Below are 19,393 nucleotides of genomic sequence, written 5' to 3'. Positions count from 1 at the left end.
GAATTGCACGCGTGAGTTTCTTGCTGCAAATTCATTTTCTCTATTATTTTATTCATGTTCTTTTTACATGGTTTCGAAACAAGCTACCTTGCTAGTGATACCTTGTAGTTCTATAAATATGGTTAAATATGCCTCGATTCAAACATGGTTAAAAGGATATTTTGTTCCATGGATTAGGAATATTGTAAAGCTGAGTCGCTCATGGTTTTCCATTTTGAGGAATGGAGGCCATCTTCTCAGGGCCCACTGAATGGTTTATTTTTAGTTGTTTTTTTTTTAATATTCGTACTTTTTTATTGGCTTTAATGTAAGGAAGGTGCATCTACATTTGAAAGTTGGTAAAAGTGATCAAATGCTATGTCCTTGTCTAATATATAATTTGACTTTCATTCATGATGTGGCTACACTTTGGCATTTATAAAGTCAACAGTTGGGGACTACAGCTGGGCAAACATTCAATTTTATTATTTTCTCTTGGTATAAATGATAGGTTATCATGCTTTCTCGATATGTTTGAAATAACTGTTTCCTTGAAGATTGTGATTATTTTACACAAATGTGCCTGTTGGACATGATTTTAATGAATGTATGAATGAATGTCTGTATGTATACACATAAAATAAAATGAAAAGGTTTAAAACCAATAAAATATCAAATTTCAAAGTATTATTTAAACCAAACGCAATGAATGGGTTGCATTAATAGTGAGCTTAATACATAATTGTCCATGGACTCAACATCCTAAATCAGGGTTGACTGAGAACTAAATTTTATAAATGTGTACTTATCAATTGGAACTCTGCAAAATCAAGCAGGAAGAGATGATTAGCTTGCTGCACGAAATTCTAATAATTCCTAGAATGAAATATTGTGATATATTGTGTATTTAATTAATCTATTAATAAATCCTCTTGGCTTAACAACATATCCAAAATCTAAGTAAGGTTGAGATGAGAGTGTTTAATGTTGACATTCATCTTATATCAATGGTTGTAAAAGATTTCTCCATGCATAAATTGCAGGACTCTTCTATCAAATAAGTCAAATTAAACATAACTTATATATTTGACTTAAACTTAAATCATATGTTTTTTCAATCAAAACAACAATTGTGGTCTTAAAAAAACCAAATTACATTGATTTTGTTAAATTCCAATTGCTTTGTTAAAGTTAAAGAGTTGTCCAACTAATTCAGTAGCATAACATACAAACTTATTTCTTAAACTCCATATACGTGCAAGAAGTTCAAATTGTAATTCTTACATTGTCCATGTATAGCATGAATAAAACAAACTAAATTTGTTTGATTTTTTTTTTTTTTTTTAACATGCACCTTCAGTTTTATAAAAATACATTTATTTTATTTTATTTTATTTTATGTTATGTTTTTATTTTTAAGAACCATATGATAGCCACATGCCAAAATACAATAGATATAGTAGATTTTTTAAATACTTAAAAGCAAAAATATTGCAATAGATCTATTATTATAGTATATAATTCCATCGAATCTTTGATCTTTAAAGGTATATTTCTAACATACTTGTATTTTTTCAATATAAAAAGGTTAGTACAATGGTGTTGGAGGGAAATATCAGATTTTTCAAATTAGAATTTAACCTTGACTTCTTGAAATTTTAAATATCAAATTATATATATATATATATATATATATATATATAATAGATGCATATATTTTTATATGATTTTAAATATGTTTTTATTTTATTTTCTTTTCTTTTTAGTACAAAAACATCCAATAATTTTAAATTATCAAGTTTATTTTTTTGTAAAGTTATTCTACATGAGTCATCTAAATAAGATTTGAACTTTTTGTTGATACATGCTTGTTTTTTTTGTTGAATAGTAATGTCCATGTGGGGTTTAGAGCTGGCCCCAACTGGGGTTCAAGTAGGCGAGAGCCTCCTTGATTAGAGTTCAGGTCAGAGCTCCGCAGTATGGATCACCTGTTACAAAAATAACAATGCCAAAAATAGAATCAAATTTAGGTTTTTTGGTTTGTGAGGCTCGACGGAATATAGGTTTGGGTGGATTTGGAATTGGAGGCCAAAGTATATGGCAGATTTTGAAGTGCATGGGTGAGTTTGAAGTGAGCATATTATACTTTAGATGTGACATCAATAAAGCTATGAGTTATATATATATATATATATATATTTTGTGGATTTTGCTTCAAAGGAAGTGAACCATGTGCATATTGCATCTGTATACATCTGATTTCTTTTTGTTATTTCTATCATTGTGAATGTGCAATTTTCTTTTTGTAACACTTTTAAATTTTTTGATTTAAAACATTAGGAAAATATTTACAACTTTCTAAATATTTTAGTTTTATACTTTATAATTTATAACTTTAATAATATCTTTTAAGCTATTATTGTTTTAACTAAAGATTGGTAATTTTCAAATAATGTTATTTTTTTCAATGTCTTTCTAGGGCCTCGTTTTATAATTATAAACTAATGAGTATTAAATAATAGTGATAAAATATTACCTACTCTGATCTTATTTGTAACGTTTGAAAAATATAACACAAATAGTCGGAATGGTATGTAGTCATACTAATTACAAGAGTGCCCTTGATTTAAATATTGATCGATAAATCAAATGATGTTGAAAGTGTTTTTCTTGTTTCTTACAGATGGACCTATTCTCAATCATGTATGCCTGTCTGAACCAATTTCTCATGTTTTGATTCTGCCAATATGTAATTCTATAAGTCTAATTAATTTGTAACATAAACACTTTGCAATATTCTTAGAATATATCATGTAGACAACATGTAGATAACACAGTTTTCTTCTACTTGAATAGTAAAGGTATAGCCATTTGCCCATTGACATAATATTAGTTATTATTTAATTGAAGGAGTTTTGTATCTATTATTTATACATCCTTTATGGCAAATTTGCAAGCTTTATTTTAAATTCTATCAAAAATTATAAATAAATATGGAACTATTGGAAAATATTTTTTATATTTTTTATATTTTTTGTTTTTAAAAAAATCGAGATATCGTTTTTATAGACATTTATCATGGCATGCACTTCAAATAAAAAAGAGTGTTCTTAATACTAAAATAAACTCAAGAAAGAGATAACATTTTTTCTATTTTCTAATAAGAAAATAAGAAATCTTGTATTTTTTTTAATATTAGAATTTTAGAAATTAAATTCTCTCAGAAAATTTTATAAATTTTTTTTGATAAAGTTAACCAAAATAGTCCTAGAAATGAAATAGTAAAAAAAAATTAAGTGATTAAATATGAATAGAGTTTTCCATTAAGATTTCTTATAAGTACATTAAAATTGTGTTGGCAGTACCATTATAGAAAAAAATAAAAAAATGTTACAAATATTGACACATTAATATGTCCGTACATTTATTTTAATAATGTTAATACCTTTGATAATACTTTAAAACAAAACACTATACTGAATATTTAAAGCTTAATTTATTTTCCTATTTTATGATGCTTTAATACATATTTAAATGTTTACATGGCAGTACTATCTAAGTCCAATTTTCTTTTAATATTCTTAATATTTTTTCTGTATCTTATCATAAAATGGTATAATTAGATTCTTAATGTATAATTTAATATGTTCTTTAGAAGAATTCAATTATTTTTTATTTTTTTATCTTTTCAAGAATTTATTTTGGTAGTGTGAATAGAAGTTTTTACAAAATTAAATAGAATACAATCTATATTTCATCATTTTTTTTCTTAATTAAAAAAACATTTTTAAAAAATAATAAGATTGTTGAAAAAATTTGCAAGCTTTTTTTCTTTAATAAATTTGAAGAATAATTCAATAAATGCACCTCCTATTTTCTTCCAATACACTCTTATATATGTGTTTTCTCTTTTGATTCTGAAATTGAGTTTTATTGAAGCTTAGAGAATACTATCTTTAAGTTGATTTAGTTGGAGCAAACACATAAATATCTTTATTACTTCTCAACTGCTATACTTGTATTGACATTATTTTTGTTATTATTTTATTATTTTATACTAATAATAATAATAATAAATATTATTTCTATTTTTGATGGTTCAAAAATATACTTTCCAAATTAGAATAGACCATATCTTTTATATTTTGGCATCAACTTTTAAGTCTTTCAAGTAGGTAACTTATATTTTATTATACAACTTTCTTTAACTAGAGGAATAAAATTGATATTATTCTCAATAAGGAGATGATTGAATAATATTCAATATCATCTAATATTGTAGCCTAAGATCTATATCTACTAAAAATTTCTTTTAAAAATATAAAAATATTCTATCTTATATATATATATATATATATATATATATATGTTTTCTTCAAATATAAAATATATTCTTCAAATTATATAAAATTAATTTTATTTATCTATCTATTATATATTTAAATATATTTAAATATATTTAAAATTTTAGATTTAGATTTTTGGATTCTTAATTAATTATCTTAGATATAAATTATCATTCTTCTATGTAAACATAATTTAAGTTGTAAAATATATAATTTTCTACTCAAGATTGTTAGATTTTACTTTTAATTAGAATAATAAAAGTAATTAAATTAATTTGTAGTTTATCACTTATTAATAATAGAAGTTATAGTCTTAATATTGTTATAAAATTAAAATTTGATGTGTCAAGTATTTTTTTTTAGTATTTTGTCTTTTTGTTTTGAAAATATTTAGATTCACTAGTATATTTCATTTAATAATTAGAAATAAATTAAATTACATAGAAGTAAGTAGATATAGATTAAATTGATAAATATTTTATTGAAAAACTTCTTAGAAGCTTTCTAATTTTTATAAATTTCAATAAGTAATTAATAGGTTAAAAATTTGGCCAACAAGTTGACCACATTTTGCACATATTTGCCTCTTGTATTGTTAGTTAGCTTGAGCTTTGCTTATGAAATAATTAATATTTTTAGATATTTTTTTATTATTTAATACTTTATTATTTAAAATATTATATTTTGATTTTATTTATATTTTTTATAATCTAATTATTGCTTCATTTTTTTATAATTCAATCTTTAGTCTATTATGTTCTAATCAATTACTTAATTGATTTATAGTTTTGTATTGCAAGACAACTATGATTGATTAAATGGTGGTATAGAGTTGTACTCTTAGTAATTTAGCAAAACAATTAAGTTTGCTAAAAAAAATACTATTGACTTAATTTATCAATCAACATTCATGTTTAATTTTTAGTTTACAATGTATATAAGCAAGGTTATCATTATAAATTTTAATATTTGCTTCTATAAGAATTTTTATTGAAGTCTTAATCATACATCTGAAATCCTTTATAATAATTGCATCATTAATTTATTCTATAATATGAATATTTATTGCAAATATCACTTGGATAAAAAAATAATTACATCCTTAAATTGCTATATTTTTATTATTTATTTATTAATTTAAAGATTCATTTATAAAAAAGCATCTATATTTTATTAAATTTTTATAGTATTTTTACTTAATACTTATTACTACCTAGTTGTATTGATTGTAAGTGCAATGATGATTGTTAAATTCTTGGCATTTGCTTCTTGTAGTCAATTCACATTGATTTATTTATGTTTGATTTTCTAAGCAAAAAATATTAAATAAATTTTTATTATATAAATATAATTTAAATAATAATACATTAATACATATTATTTATTAGAGTTTTAATTATTATTTTTAATTAATAAATATATTTTTCTCTATAATATCAAATTTTGATGTATTCTTAAATTATAATTCTAAAAAATTAAAGTTTAATATTTTTATTTTTTTAATTCATATTTTTTTTATCAATCTATTATTGGTTAATATTTTATGGATTGTATTTTTTTAAAAAACTCTTCTATTTATTTAAAAATAATTTGATTAAATAATTATATTGCACATATTTGATCTTAATAAAAATTAAAGTTTCAAATGAATTTTGCATTGAAAGTAGAAGAAATCCAAATTGTTTTAAACATATGTCTACTTTCAAGAAATTGATATTAGAATTTGCACATATCTATTGTCAAGGATATAAATCTAGAGAGAATTTTAAAAAGACAACACACTTATATGTTACTAAAAAAGAAAAAAATTAAGCAAAAAAGACATGGCTATCAGATGGAAAAAAAATATCACCATAAATAAAATAAAAATAGAATATTAAACCAAGATTGAAATACAAAAAAGATTTTGGCAATGTTGAAGATGGCTTTAGTCTTGCTTGTATATATTTTCTACTAAGGTCATTTAAAAACTTCATAAGAACATAGAGGCTTATGGCCTAAGCAATAAATTGTATGTTTTTAATATAATTTCTTAAAAATAAAAGGCTTTAAAGATAAGTTTCAATATTAACATGGAATATTTATAAGAATTAAAAGAACTAATATGCATTTAGACAAATTTTCTAAATTTTATTAAAGAAGATATTAAATACCTAATATATTTGTATTTACTTCTATTTACTTCTATATATTTAAATAATATGAGCATTTGTTACACTTATGGTAGTGAGGGTAGAAAAGACAAAGTGATAATGTGCAAAGTTGCTTTTGAAATTGTTTTTAGCTAAATAATATGTTTAATATTTTTTATTATTTTTTATATTTTATAATTTAGTTAAATCTCCTATTATTCAAATTACATTGTTTATAATCATTTATTAATAAAAAACTAATAAAAATATGTCTTATCAAATATTCTATTTGAACTTTGCTTATTGCATTTTCTTTATTTTTCTGCCTAATTTTATAAAGAAAACTTACATAGCTTGTAAAAAAAAACTTTCAAAAAAAATCTAATCTTATTAAACTTTGGTAGACAAGGCCAAATCATTGACATCTTCATTGACATCAAGACTAACATTCATACCAATTCCAATTCTTCTTATGTGTTGTGCATTTAGGTTTTCATATTATTGTAACAAATTCTAATTCTAAATTAATGTGATACTTTGTTCTAAATAAATAAAGTTTTTTTTTTTTTTTTTTTTTTTTAAATTACCATATTTATAAAAAGTTTTAGTATAAAAGTTTTACAAATTTTTACAAGTTTGAATTCATAATTCTAATTACTACCAAGATTACAAAATATAATTTTATTTCTTAAATAAGTCTATAATATTTTTCTATACAAATGTCTCATTGAAAAAAACATTTTTTTTTTTTTAAGTATGACTCATAAGTAATTATAAAATTGATATCATACACATTATTACAAAACATCAATAAGTTGCTTTCCAAATATGTAGACTTAAGCTAGTTAGTTATATACTTTATTCTTTTAGAAAACAGCTATAGACTTATTTAAAGCTCTCTCTCTCTCTCTCTCTCTCTCTCTATATATATATATATATATAGTGACCTTCAAAGTTGTCCCAATATTTATACTTATCACATTCAAAAAATAATGTAGATAAGAGAAATTCATGGGATGGAATGTAGTAAATTTATTGAAATAATAAATACAATGTAATAGTTTCTTATAAAAATTCCAACCAAATTTAAGCATTCAATGAAAAGAAAAAAAATCGCATGGCTTCTCTACATATTGGGACAATTTTGAAGGTTCAGTATAGAAATTCTTCACCATATTATTTATTTTCTTTTAGCTTTCAATACAATTGTTGTTCATCTAGATATTGTTTCTATAAGTCTATTGTAATCATCAATAGTGAGAGAAGATTTTTTTTTTTTTTTTTTTTTTTTTTTTTGTACAAAACTATATTTCAAGTATTTTTTTTTGAAATATATCATATCAATTTAATCTCTTTTTCAAAATGGTCCAAAGATTTTATATAAGATTCAAATCTAGTGATTGATGGAGTTAATATAAGATACTAAAATGTTGCCTAAAAAACTATTGTTTCATACTATTATTGCTAAACATAGGTGCATTATCATGTTGAAATATGACTTTTAATACATCTAAATCATATTTTTTAATTTTACCATATAGATGTCCTTCCAAGATTTTTTGATAATCATGCTAATTAAAGAAGCCTTCAATTTTGTGTATTAAGTAAGGTCCATATATACAAATACATCTCCATATCATCACAAAACTACCACCATGCTTAATAGTGGAAATAATAGTATACTTTGATAGTTCTTATGGATTATGAACTCAACACCAAACTCTTCCATGCAAAGAAAATTTGTTAATTTTACTTTCATTTGAGAATATGACGTGACTCCAATCATCAATAGTCCAATATTCATACTTTTTCACAAATTCTAAATGAGACCTAATATTTTTACTTAACAAATGTGGTTTCTTCTCTTTTACTTGTCATTGCTAACCTTTTCTATGAAATGCTCAGTACAATGCATAGTAGTGACTTGTATTGCAAAAAGTTCTTTCATATGTTTAATAGCTTTCCTTGCAATAGACACCTTTCCTCTAGTTATACTACTTATACAAGACTGCTCCATTTGACTTTTCAACTTATATAGTCTATCTTAAACTAAAAGATTTGCATTTGGAAAACATGTACATGCAACAAAACAAAAACCAAGCAATTTACAATGCATTTACTCTTTAATTGCTATGCTCACAAGATACATTGACATAGCCCTTCAAAATTGTCTCAATGAAGAGAAAATAGTTAGAGCTTCAATTCCTACATATGTTTGTAGCTCTAGATATTTCCCCTTCCAAAGTTGCACCGCAATTACCTTATTGATAATAAAAAGTAACTAGATTTTTGCCATGTTACTTTAACATGCAATCACTATTTGGTGATTCACCAACATTTCAAACTGGAAATGTTGGGACAGTTTTGAAGGTCCATGTCAGATCTTCTGTGTATCTATATATATATATATATATATATAGTTCAAGCTAGTTGCTGCTTGAGTGACAAGTGATGGATATTTGACTGAACAAGATGGACCTCATGCCAAGATGTCACAGTGATCTGTCCACAACTTTACCAGATGTTTTCCTTGAAATGAAAGACAATCTTGCATGGCGACTTGCTATACACCTCCAGCACACTACGAAGATGAAAATCAAAATATTTTTACACATTCAATTACCTAGCAGTCTAGAAATATATTGGACAATAAGTTCAAAAAACAATCACGTCGAATTTCACTACGAAGAACAGAAAAATGGTTGTGATTCACAGCAGGGCATTAGATGCGGCCAACAAGATTGATACACACGAAGAATGAAATGGAAAGCAGTGTGCGATCTGTGTGTATTGAGGATAATCTTGACTACAAGTATCTCAATGTTAATAAAGGTTTGAAGTTGTGATTTGAGCTTTTCTTGTCGTTCTGAAAGAGCTCACTACCTCATTCCACTACACATGCAAACCTCTACTACAAAGACGAGGTCGAATGTCTTTAATTTCTGGGCCGGTATCAATACATGACTGACTATCTCTTATAAATCCTAGAAGAATAATTCTCATCAGGTGAACTCACGAGAGATTCGTCTCCCACGACTGCACTACCAGTCCTCGATGAGACGAATCAATTTTGTTTTTATCTTCCTCAAAAGATGGATGATGCATCTTACTTGGGTAAAACTTCCTCCAAGGATGCACCCTGGTGCTCTGATTTCAGTTTGACCTCTGCATGGTCCCGAAAAAAAAAAAAAAAAAAAAAAAAAAAAAAAAAAGTGAGCGAGGAACAATTACGATCCCACGTTCAATTTCCAAGCTGACTGCTCACAGTTTTCATAGACTCAACAGCATTTAATGGATCAATTGGATTTCATTACAGGGAGGAAGATCAACGTAAACAGTTTCAGGAAATAATTGAAGCGAAAGAACACATGGATCACTATCCAATCTAAGATGACTTCAACTAACATTCAAAAACAAGTCAAGATACGGCAAGATGCGACTTCTCGCAATTACAGTCTCATCTGTAGAGGAATGGCAAAGTACAGGATGATTCTAAGAAAGAAGAATTTTCAGATGATCTACAGTGACCTGAAAAAAATGAAGAAGGGCATTCAGATTGGCGGATACATTAAGCTGACTCAAGAGCACAAACACAAAACCCTAACCCTAAAGATGAACCAAACGTTAAAAGCAACGCACCGTAATTTCCTCGTTCATTAAGCTTGGCCTGCACGATGTTAACCTTCATAAATTCAACAGCTTCGCGCGCTTTGGTCACCAATTTATCCAACTCCTCACCGGCGCCAACATTCCTGTGCCCCTCAAACTCATCCCGGATCTGCTTAGCCGACGCAGCCAGCATTTCTGAGTCGCCTGCGAAGCACTGCTTCCGCGTTCGCAACAACGACCTGAACAGCGCCAGTACTTCTCCTCTCGCACTTGCCATCTCAATTGCTGGGGCAGGCAGATGGTTGGCGATCTGTGAACCCTAATGCTAAGCAACGGTGTCATCGATTCCTTCTGCACCTGATGTCCTTTGCAGAAGACGACGCCAGTCAAGGTCTGCTGAACCCGGGTAAGAATATCAATCAACAGCTCAACCCACCCAGGAACCACCAAGCTTAGAGTCGACGCCAGTTGAGGTCCGCAATCACCGCAGGTTATCTACCAAATCAACCCACCGCCCCTAACCGGCACTGCAAGCACCGATCATCGCGCACTTCCAATTCTGTTCTGCCACCAGCACGCGATGCGCTGGTCGCGTGCTCCATGACCCCCCCGACTCTGGTCTCTACTGTGCCCCGATTGACAACGACTCCATCAATCAATGCATCCGATCTCTCGGGTAGTAATCGGATCCTGTCGGAGGACCTACGCATTCATTCGGGCGGAGCAAGGCGCACGCGCTTCAACGCCACACCCATGTCACCACCTGCCATCAACTCCACCCTCACTCACATGACTGTCTGTGTGTCTTAGTAGCAGAACCAATCCTGCGTCGAAGCAGATTCCCTTCTGCTCCATCGCATCGCGACAACAGCATACGTCGCCGTTCGGGTCGTCCTCGTTGCCGGTACTCACAGCTCCTGTTCTTCGTGTTTCAGCTCGCAATGCTCCATTGTCAAGTTTGAAGTTCAATTATCTCCCACATGAAGTTATTATTCTCAACGAAATCGAATCGTTGTCGTCGTGATGAACACATACAGCATTTATGGGAGCGGACGTGGTGTTGTTGAGGGGAGCTATGGCGCCGCCACCCCCATCACGCCATAGCCAGCTCTAAAAGCTTGAAAAACTTTTTTTTTACCTCCTTCACACTGTCACTCCTGTTGACAAGTCAATGTCCTTGCTTTCTGTTACTTAGAGCCTTATTTGTTTATTTATTTATAATTTTTGTGATGTCTTTAGTGCATACTGTTTGTATGATACGGATATATCACGTCCACGGACTTTTTTAACAGTTGAATGTATAACAGTTTTGTATCATCCACTCAAGTTTTATGCTGAGAAAATGGAGTAATTGGTAGGCATATGGATTCATGCATTGTATTCTTTATGAAAAAAAAAAAAGAAAAAATATAAAATTCACTGCATTGAATAAGAGGAGTTTTGGAATTTCATATTGAGAATGAAAGCTTCACTATAAGTCTTGTTTATCTTAAATCTATGAGTTGAACATTTTTTATTATTATTATTCAAATGAAGAAAGTAGAATTGATGTTGAATGCGTTACTATTGTTATTATTAGTGTGTAATTCATAATTTCGACATTTGATCAACTTTTGTATCTTTTTATTAGATTAGCGTTGTATCACAGTGGGAGATCACAAAAATTGTACATGTTTATTGTTGACTTTGGAAATGAAGTCTTGTGGTAATTAAACAGTCAAATTAGATCGTGTTTTATTTGCATAATTATTAATGACCATCACAAAAGTACAGGAAAAAAAAAAAAAAAACATACAAGTAAAGAAAAACAAAAGAAGGAATGAGTGACATGTGCTTACAAAAATTGAGTTTTTTTTTTTTTTTAATTTGATTTTTGTTTCTATGGTCTAAAATACTCCTCTAAGTCTAAGTTCTATGTAAATTCATGTATCTGATCAATAGAAAATGATCACTATCTAACTTTGTGGTATTTCTTTGCATTTATTAAAAATATAAAGAAGGTTAGATAATAACTGCAAATTTATATGTGTTTTCTAGGTAAGAAAAAGAAAATCGAAGGATTTTAATGTTTTTGAACCTTCGAAAACTAAAAAGTTATACATGTAAATTTAAATAGTTTTGTTGTAATGCTAAAATTATTTTCTAAAATATCAGAACTAATAGTAATTGCTATATCTTAAAATATAATTTGACGAAATGTTCCATAAACAGAAGTTGATTCTTCGCCGAAGCACACAATAAGTTCAACATCTGCTTGTCTTTTTCCTTCCATGAAGGTAGGTAATGACTTGCAGTCATTTTATATGTTTTTAAATGAGTGTAGATTTCATTGCACTCACAGGAATACAAGTGCAACCAGGGACGAATTCTTTTTTCTACGAAAACCCAGAAGAAAATAATGGTGTTTTATTCAAGAATTACCAAAAACGCACTTTGGTGATGAATTAAACCCCTTCAGCAATCACAATCTAAAAAGGCACCAGTTTCCATTCAATGCCAAAAACTGAACCCTTTGGTCTAATGCAATCCAACAAAATCAAACTTGTATCATACTAGCACAATGAAATATTGTCTTTATTCTTTCACAGGCAAGGATGTGTGTTCTCAATCCATCACCAAAGAGCCACAATCACCCACATCTAATTTCTCTAGAATGTATAGTTGCTAGATAGAGCATGCAGAGGAAGAAGGTGAATTTACACTGCATTACAAGCCCGAATGGGCCAGATTCATTGTGGGTGATGTGGTCAGTGTCAGAAATCATCATCATCGTCGTTGTCAGCTCCACTGCATCATCGTTGCAACGATCAACCGGAACCTGCAGCGAGGGGCACCTCACCTGTGCTGTGCTGTGTAATCTCGCCCAGCTAGCTAGCTAGCTAGCTGCTGAGCTTGGGGAATCACCAGCATTGTTGCCCTCAGCTGTTTGTTCCTCACCAAATCCCCTCTTTTCTGCTGCAGCTCGCTCCTCACACATCACAAGATTCGCTTCGTGTGTCCACTCGCCTCGTTTCATCACTGCCCTCACTCGAGAAGGCTGATGTGAGATGGGTGATGTGAGTTGGGTGGCGTAATTTCCATGCAACGAGATTCTGTTTTATTCAGGGGTTGTCGGAGTGAGCAGGTTGGGGTGTGAGGTAGTGGGGAGAAGGAGTGTCTGCCGTTTTCACGAATAATAGACCATGCGGGGGCGGGATGCTGGTGTAATGTACGCTGCTTGCGGTAGAGCAATCGAGGAGTAAGGCACCGGGGTTCATAGGTTCATGGGTTCATGGTGCTCTGCCGTGCTGCGTGCTGAGACGAGTACGAGTGGGGAAGTCATCCTATCGATCTCACTGGTGATGTCTCACTTATAGACTCTCGAGGGGAACTGTGGGTAGTGTTCACAGTAGAGACTTTTTTCATTGAGCGTACAAGCCACGAGGTACAGGGGTGGTGTTCTCAGACCACAGGCGTTGTTTCAAGCTTCTGGTGCCGTGATTTGCACCTCTCGAGTGCCTGGCCGTTTCTTTGTCTCAAGGTTAGGAGCATCCTGCGTGCTGGACTTGGTCTTATGATTCTTGATGAGTGGGTGAAAGTGGACCTATTGATTTGAGCATACATGCTCTTGTCAAGATGTTGATTGTTTAGTGGATTAGTTCCACCCTCTTACTTTGTTTTCCCGATTGTTCGAGGTGTAGGACCGCGGGTGAGAGAGTATGGGATGCCGCTGAGGCCGTGAGGTGGGTGCTGCCCACTTGCTGAAGTTTGGAATTTCCTTTGAATGGCTACTGGCACAATGGGGTATGAGACTTGTGCGATGGCGACGTTCCTTTCTCTTCTATTGGTGTCGAGCTTAACGCTTTCTGCAGCTCAGATGTCGCCAGCATCCCTGACAGGTGAGACATCTCTCAGCCCAAACAACTACGAATGGTTCTCCCTCTGAGTGAGAATTGAAGTGACAGTGTTGGAATAGAATCAATGTTAGTTGTGTGTGACCATTTAGCCCTCGCTTTGGCAACGTGTGCTGAACACATGTGGCCGAGTGTTCATAACAAAACGGAACACCGGCATCAAACCGAACTTCTTTCCCTTAAGTTATGGCTAAGCTGAAACTTGATGTGTGCAGGCAGCGCTGGCCCTTACACCGTCCGTATTGCCTGTGGTTCGTCTGTTGAAACCTATGATCCAAATGGATATGTGTGGCAGAAGGATTGGGGCTTTACAGGAGGAAGTTCTGCCCCTTTAACTTTCCCTAATCCTAAAGCACCTCAGATCATCACCCTCCGTTACTTTTCTAAGTTTGATGGCCCAGAGAATTGTTACAATATCACAGTACCAACCGGGCGTTATCTGATCAGGTACAACAAACATTTGCTCTCTTCCCTGTGTCCTCCTGCTGCTCTGACCTAGTTCTGAATTTAACCAGTGCTAAATTTAACTCGAAACATCAATTCAGGCAAGTTTGTTCAGTTCAGAAATGAACCACTTCACGCTATCCTTTTCAGGAGTTTGAATGAAGTGTAATAAAGCATTTGAATAGTGGCAGAACGTAAACAACATTGTGAACCAACTGCAGATTGTTCTTTGCGTTCGGGGAACAAGATAACGCTGGTCGTGAGCCACAGTTTGATGTCTCGATCGAAGGGACCCTTGTGCACAATATGGATTCAGGATGGAGTAAAGAGCGCGAAAATTTTCAAGACTCGTTAGCCTTTGTGAGTGATGGAGCTGCTACGATATGTTTCCACAGTTCAGGCCATGGTAATCCAGTCGTGGCCTCTATTGAAGTTCTTCAAATTCTCGATGATGCCTACAAGATCGCCGACCAAGAAAGCCGTAGCTATATCTGGAAGACGATGAAGAGAGTGAGTGCAGGAGCACGAAAGTCTGGCTTTGGGTCTGACTTTTTGGCTGATCCTTGGGGTGGTGATCGCTACTGGGAGAGCGATAACAGCCTTTTTCTTCCGGGATCGATAGTACAATCCATAAGCACCGTGCAGAATATCAGTAACGCTGCTGTAACTCCCAATATATACCCCATGGATATTTTTCAGTCTGCTACAACAACTGACCCTATGCAAAGTCTGTCCTACATTTTACCAGTAGACAATAACAGGTTGTACTCAATCTGGATCTACTTAGCAGAAATTTCGCCTTTTGTGGTACGTCCGCGTGACCGAGTATTTGATGTTCTGGTGAACGAGGAGAAAATCTTTTCAGAGGTGGATATTATCGCCCAGGCTCACAGACCATTCAAAGCATTAATTCTGAATGCCACTGTGATGGTAGACGACGCGAGCTCTCTTGAATTGACCTTTAATCCGCTTTTCGGACCTGTTGCTGTGAACGCCTTTGAAATCTATGAGCTCGTACCGATTGAGGCGCCCACTTTGAAGACAGACAGTAAGATCTCGCTTTGGACTTGAAGACCTGTTTCTTATTTCTAATCCTTAAAGTGTACAGTCTTTCACAACTTCATTTGAATTACAATCAAGCATCAGCGGCTAAGAGTGTTAGACCTAATGTTCCGACATATAGTCGTGATTGTCATGGGTTAGGGACTTTCAGGTGATGCTTCGGTTCTGTATAGGTAATATGTTCCATGTGATTGGAAAGTCATATGCTAGTTACGAAACATGAATTCTTATTTTTTCGGTCGTTACGCAACACATAGTCTTCATCAATCTGAATGTAGGACGTGTCAGACTTGTATCAATGAAGAGCAATGGTATAAGCTTTTCAGTGTCTAACCCACTATGGATTTCGTAAACCGGTGGGTTGTAGTGTGGGCAATGCAGCTGCTGAAGCAATCTCTCAGATTACCTGCGACGTATGGGTGGAACGGGGACCCTTGCGTGCCCCTTGCACACATTTGGTTTGGAGTAGACTGCCGTTTCAATAATTCTGCGACTTCCTGGTTCATCGACGGCTTGTACGTTCCCATAAATTTCGAATGTTGTCCGCTCACTAACATGATATATTCAGTCTGCATTATAGCGTTTGTCATTGTAACGAAATCCCAAACATGGTGACTTTGAATCATAATCATGGAGTGAAAAACGAATGGCAGTTTATTCACCTTTGCAAGTTGCAGTAACCTACCCCTTCTTTGCCATGAAAGATATCTCATGACTGCTGTACAGATACTTGGACGCTCAAGGAGTGCGTGGTGTTCTAGGAGAGGAGATTGGATTATTGTCTGGTCTCCAAATTCTGTGCGTCCTCTAATCATCTTCCCTTGTAACAATCATCGTTTTGTTTCTGTGCAGACAACATGAGAGTGATCTTGATGATCATGTTTTAAATGTATCTATAAATGTTGAAGTGGTTTCGAATTTCTATTATGGGTAAAACTTGGCGGAAAGGCACTTATTTAATTTTCGGCATCTGTAACAGGAACATAAGCCATAACACGCTGCAAGGATCCATTCCGCAGTCCATGGGCAATCTCTCATCCCTTGTAGTATTGTAAGTCTCATGAAAATATTGCTCGCCCGGTTAACGTCAAAGCCGACGTTTGAAGCAATTGCTTTTGTGCAGTTTCCGTAAAAGGGAGAGTTGTTTCATTGACCCAGCTACAATAGAATTGGTAATATTGAATTTGACTCTTTCTGAGCATCTGCACAGGGATCTCTCGTACAATCAGCTAAATAGTTCAATACCTGTGAACCTTGGCAACCTTCCTCACCTCCGAAAATTGTAAGCGATACGGTTCCTTGTAGATTCACGAACTCCTTTCCTTGAAGTCAGCCACGATCTTATCAACAGGGTCCATAGTCTGCAAGATACTTCTTGCTCTTCATATTCTCTGTTTATTCTGATACACCAGCATCTTCTGCTAGGTTCTTGAACGACAATCAATTGAGCGGAGAGGTTCCTTCAAGTCTTGGAGCAAGTGCCCTACGGGGTGCTATTCGGAAGTATATATATATATATCTCTCTCTCTCTCTCTCTCTCTCTCTCTCGGATTTCTTTTGTGAGATACAGATTACAATCTGAATTGCCCACTTTATAAAGTCCTTCAATACCGCTTAACAAGATAATGAAGGAACAATAATTTTTTCGCTTACCTGAGTAACCTCATTGTTACTTCGAATATTAGTTTGACCAAGTCACATTCTGCAGCGTGTCCAATAACGAGGGGCTTTGCGGAGTGGGACTGAGGCCATGCAGTCAAGCTAACAGTGGGGGCAAAGCTGTGCGGATCACTGCCTTTGTTGTGAGTCTGGTGATAGTGCTGACCGCTGGGCTTGTTTTCCTTTACTGGAAGAAGAGGGCAAACATGGCCCGAGCACAAAAGCTCGGTAAGTGGCCCAATCTGAACTACGTCAGAAGTTTGTAAATTATGATAAAACTTGGTCCAAGGAACAGCTGATATTTTGTGGTGTCTTTTCTGTCGATTTTAACATAACCCCAATGGAACAGATCATGTGAGAGGGAGTTGGATAACAAATAGCTGAAATAAATTACAGTATTCCAGTTTGATATTTTTCAGATATGCTGATGATTCCCCTGTTTGCCCTATTCGTTGCAGCCAGAGGTGCACCCTATGCTAAAGCAAGAACAACATTTGTGAGAGATGTGCAAATGGCAAGGACGATGTTTACTGATCATTTCAGACCTGCTCATATTCGAGATCCGGCCTTTGCACCAATTCCAAGCCAAAGCAGTACTCTACTGGGATCAACGTAATGACTGCGTTGGTAGACATTTCAGTCTAGTCCTACGTTCCTCTTAATTTGTGTTGAATTGGGGGTTTAGGGTGATACATTTTTAGCTTACTATCCCATATTAACAGGTGCTTGTTTCCACAGTTTGTACATTAATGGATCTTCGCATCAGAGAATCAAAGACAGGGTGAACCAATGCATTTGCATATTGCAGCTCATATCCCATAATCTCAAAGACCGACAAATGACCGCTGTGTATGAGGTTCAATGTTTGACTTGAATGGTTCGTGTTGAGTCCTATCGATGATGGCAAGCAGCTTGCAGTTGCTATGGTCTATTCATCACCATCAGAATGTAGTAGCACAACTAGACAATGTCACTTAACTGTTCTGTTGCTGTGCATCTTGCATTTATGAAAATATGTACGCATGATTCAATTGACCATAAATTGAGTTAAGAAAGAGGATAATTTTTTAAATGGGTTTTCGTTGATAATTTATTTTTTCAAGTGAGATGCTTTTTACGAAGTCTCATTTTAGAATTTAATCTAGTGCAGGGACTACATAGAGTCGGATTATATCAGAAACATATGAAGTGGAAGCTATTGGGAGAACTAGCTTATATTGCATCATCTATGACGTCGGCTTCTTACCAATGCACATGGCTTGTAGATTTATCACTTTTAATTTCTTCTCATATACCCTTCAGAAGTATAAATAGCAAAAACGAACTCAGGAAAATTATTAAAAGATTGGATTCAGTGGTGACAACATGATTACCAAATATGCTGATGATTTCTAAAAACTAGGGTTTTTACACTTTAATCTACATGGACATTCTCATTTAATGTATGCCCAAAATGTTATAATTTCTTTCTCTTTTTCTTCTTTATTATCAAATACAGATTTTGTGGCCAATAATTTATGCATCCATTTCTCTTCATATGAAAATATGATCGTTTTCTTTTGCTGTTTCCTAATTTTACAAAATCAAATAATTATGCTTTAAACGTATTGCCACTTTATTTTAATAATTCTAGATTTGAAATTAACAAAATAAAAAACTTATATCATGATTTGATGAATTGAAAATAATTTCAACAGAATTGCCAATATATATTTTACAGAATGTTATTCATATTTTATTTTTTATAAAAAAAATAGGGTTTAATATTTTTTTAAATCAACAATTCATGCATTAATTTTTAATTCTTAATTTTTCAAAAAAAGCTCAATATTTTAGAAGTTGTAATGAAATAATATATTTTGAGCCCCATGATGGATTGATCAAATACTTCTTGAAAATGACAACTCAACTAATTTATCTTGATAAAAGATCAATTGGGTGTAGAATTAATTTGTGTATTAGTAAGAGAGCAACAAAGCATCTTCTTGAAACATTAGTAGATAATTGTATTGATGTTTTGCTCAAACTCCTCAAATACAATCTATTATGATATTTAGGTCAAATATTCCCTTTTGCACTTTTAGAAAATTATAAATAATATTTTATATTTTAATATGTGTTTATAATCCTAGTAATTTTTAATATAACTCAAATAACAATATAACACCTATGCACAAAACACCACCAACACAAACCACACAAAGTATTTCATGCACTTCCAATTGTAATGATTCATAGTTATCTTTGTCAAATAATGATATCACACACA

At 32.5% G+C, this 19,393-nt stretch overlaps 2 protein-coding genes and 1 long non-coding RNA gene across 4 annotated transcripts; 2 read left to right on the top strand and 1 right to left on the bottom strand.

Moving 5' to 3' along the window:
• Positions 1-9,215: 9,215 nt before the first annotated feature.
• Positions 9,216-10,366, bottom strand: LOC112286403 (mitochondrial zinc maintenance protein 1, mitochondrial). Its single transcript, XM_024528265.3, has 2 exons — positions 10,097-10,366; positions 9,216-9,622 (listed from the first exon to the last, which is right to left on the bottom strand). Exons 1-2 carry the CDS (start codon positions 10,341-10,343, stop codon positions 9,564-9,566), a joined length of 306 nt encoding a protein of 101 aa, XP_024384033.1. The 5' UTR covers positions 10,344-10,366; the 3' UTR covers positions 9,216-9,563.
• Positions 10,367-10,643: 277 nt separating this feature from the next.
• LOC149988346 (uncharacterized) lies at positions 10,644-11,482 on the top strand. Its single transcript, XR_016504698.1, has 2 exons — positions 10,644-10,970; positions 11,104-11,482. It is a non-coding gene; the product is annotated as an uncharacterized LOC149988346 (long non-coding RNA).
• A 1,434-nt stretch (positions 11,483-12,916) lies between these two features.
• Positions 12,917-17,936, top strand: LOC112286225 (receptor-like protein 4). 2 transcript variants are annotated; one of them, XM_024527917.3, is made up of 11 exons: positions 12,917-13,586; positions 13,747-13,944; positions 14,175-14,406; positions 14,625-15,451; positions 15,833-15,980; positions 16,192-16,263; positions 16,445-16,516; positions 16,676-16,747; positions 16,891-16,968; positions 17,174-17,352; positions 17,583-17,936. In XM_024527917.3, exons 2-11 carry the CDS (start codon positions 13,830-13,832, stop codon positions 17,738-17,740), a joined length of 1,953 nt encoding a protein of 650 aa, XP_024383685.1. In that variant the 5' UTR covers positions 12,917-13,586; positions 13,747-13,829; the 3' UTR covers positions 17,741-17,936. The 2 variants fall into 2 exon arrangements, with proteins under 2 accessions (XP_024383685.1, XP_073392572.1); XM_073536471.1 differs by lacking the exon at positions 16,891-16,968 and having other exon boundaries at positions 12,975-13,586.
• Positions 17,937-19,393: the final 1,457 nt, after the last annotated feature.

This window comes from Physcomitrium patens, chromosome 9 (assembly GCF_059467195.1).
Source record: "Physcomitrium patens ecotype Gransden chromosome 9, ASM5946719v1, whole genome shotgun sequence".
NCBI classification, from domain to species: Eukaryota; Viridiplantae; Streptophyta; class Bryopsida; order Funariales; family Funariaceae; genus Physcomitrium; species Physcomitrium patens.
This window is presented reverse-complemented; position numbering and strand designations above follow the sequence as displayed.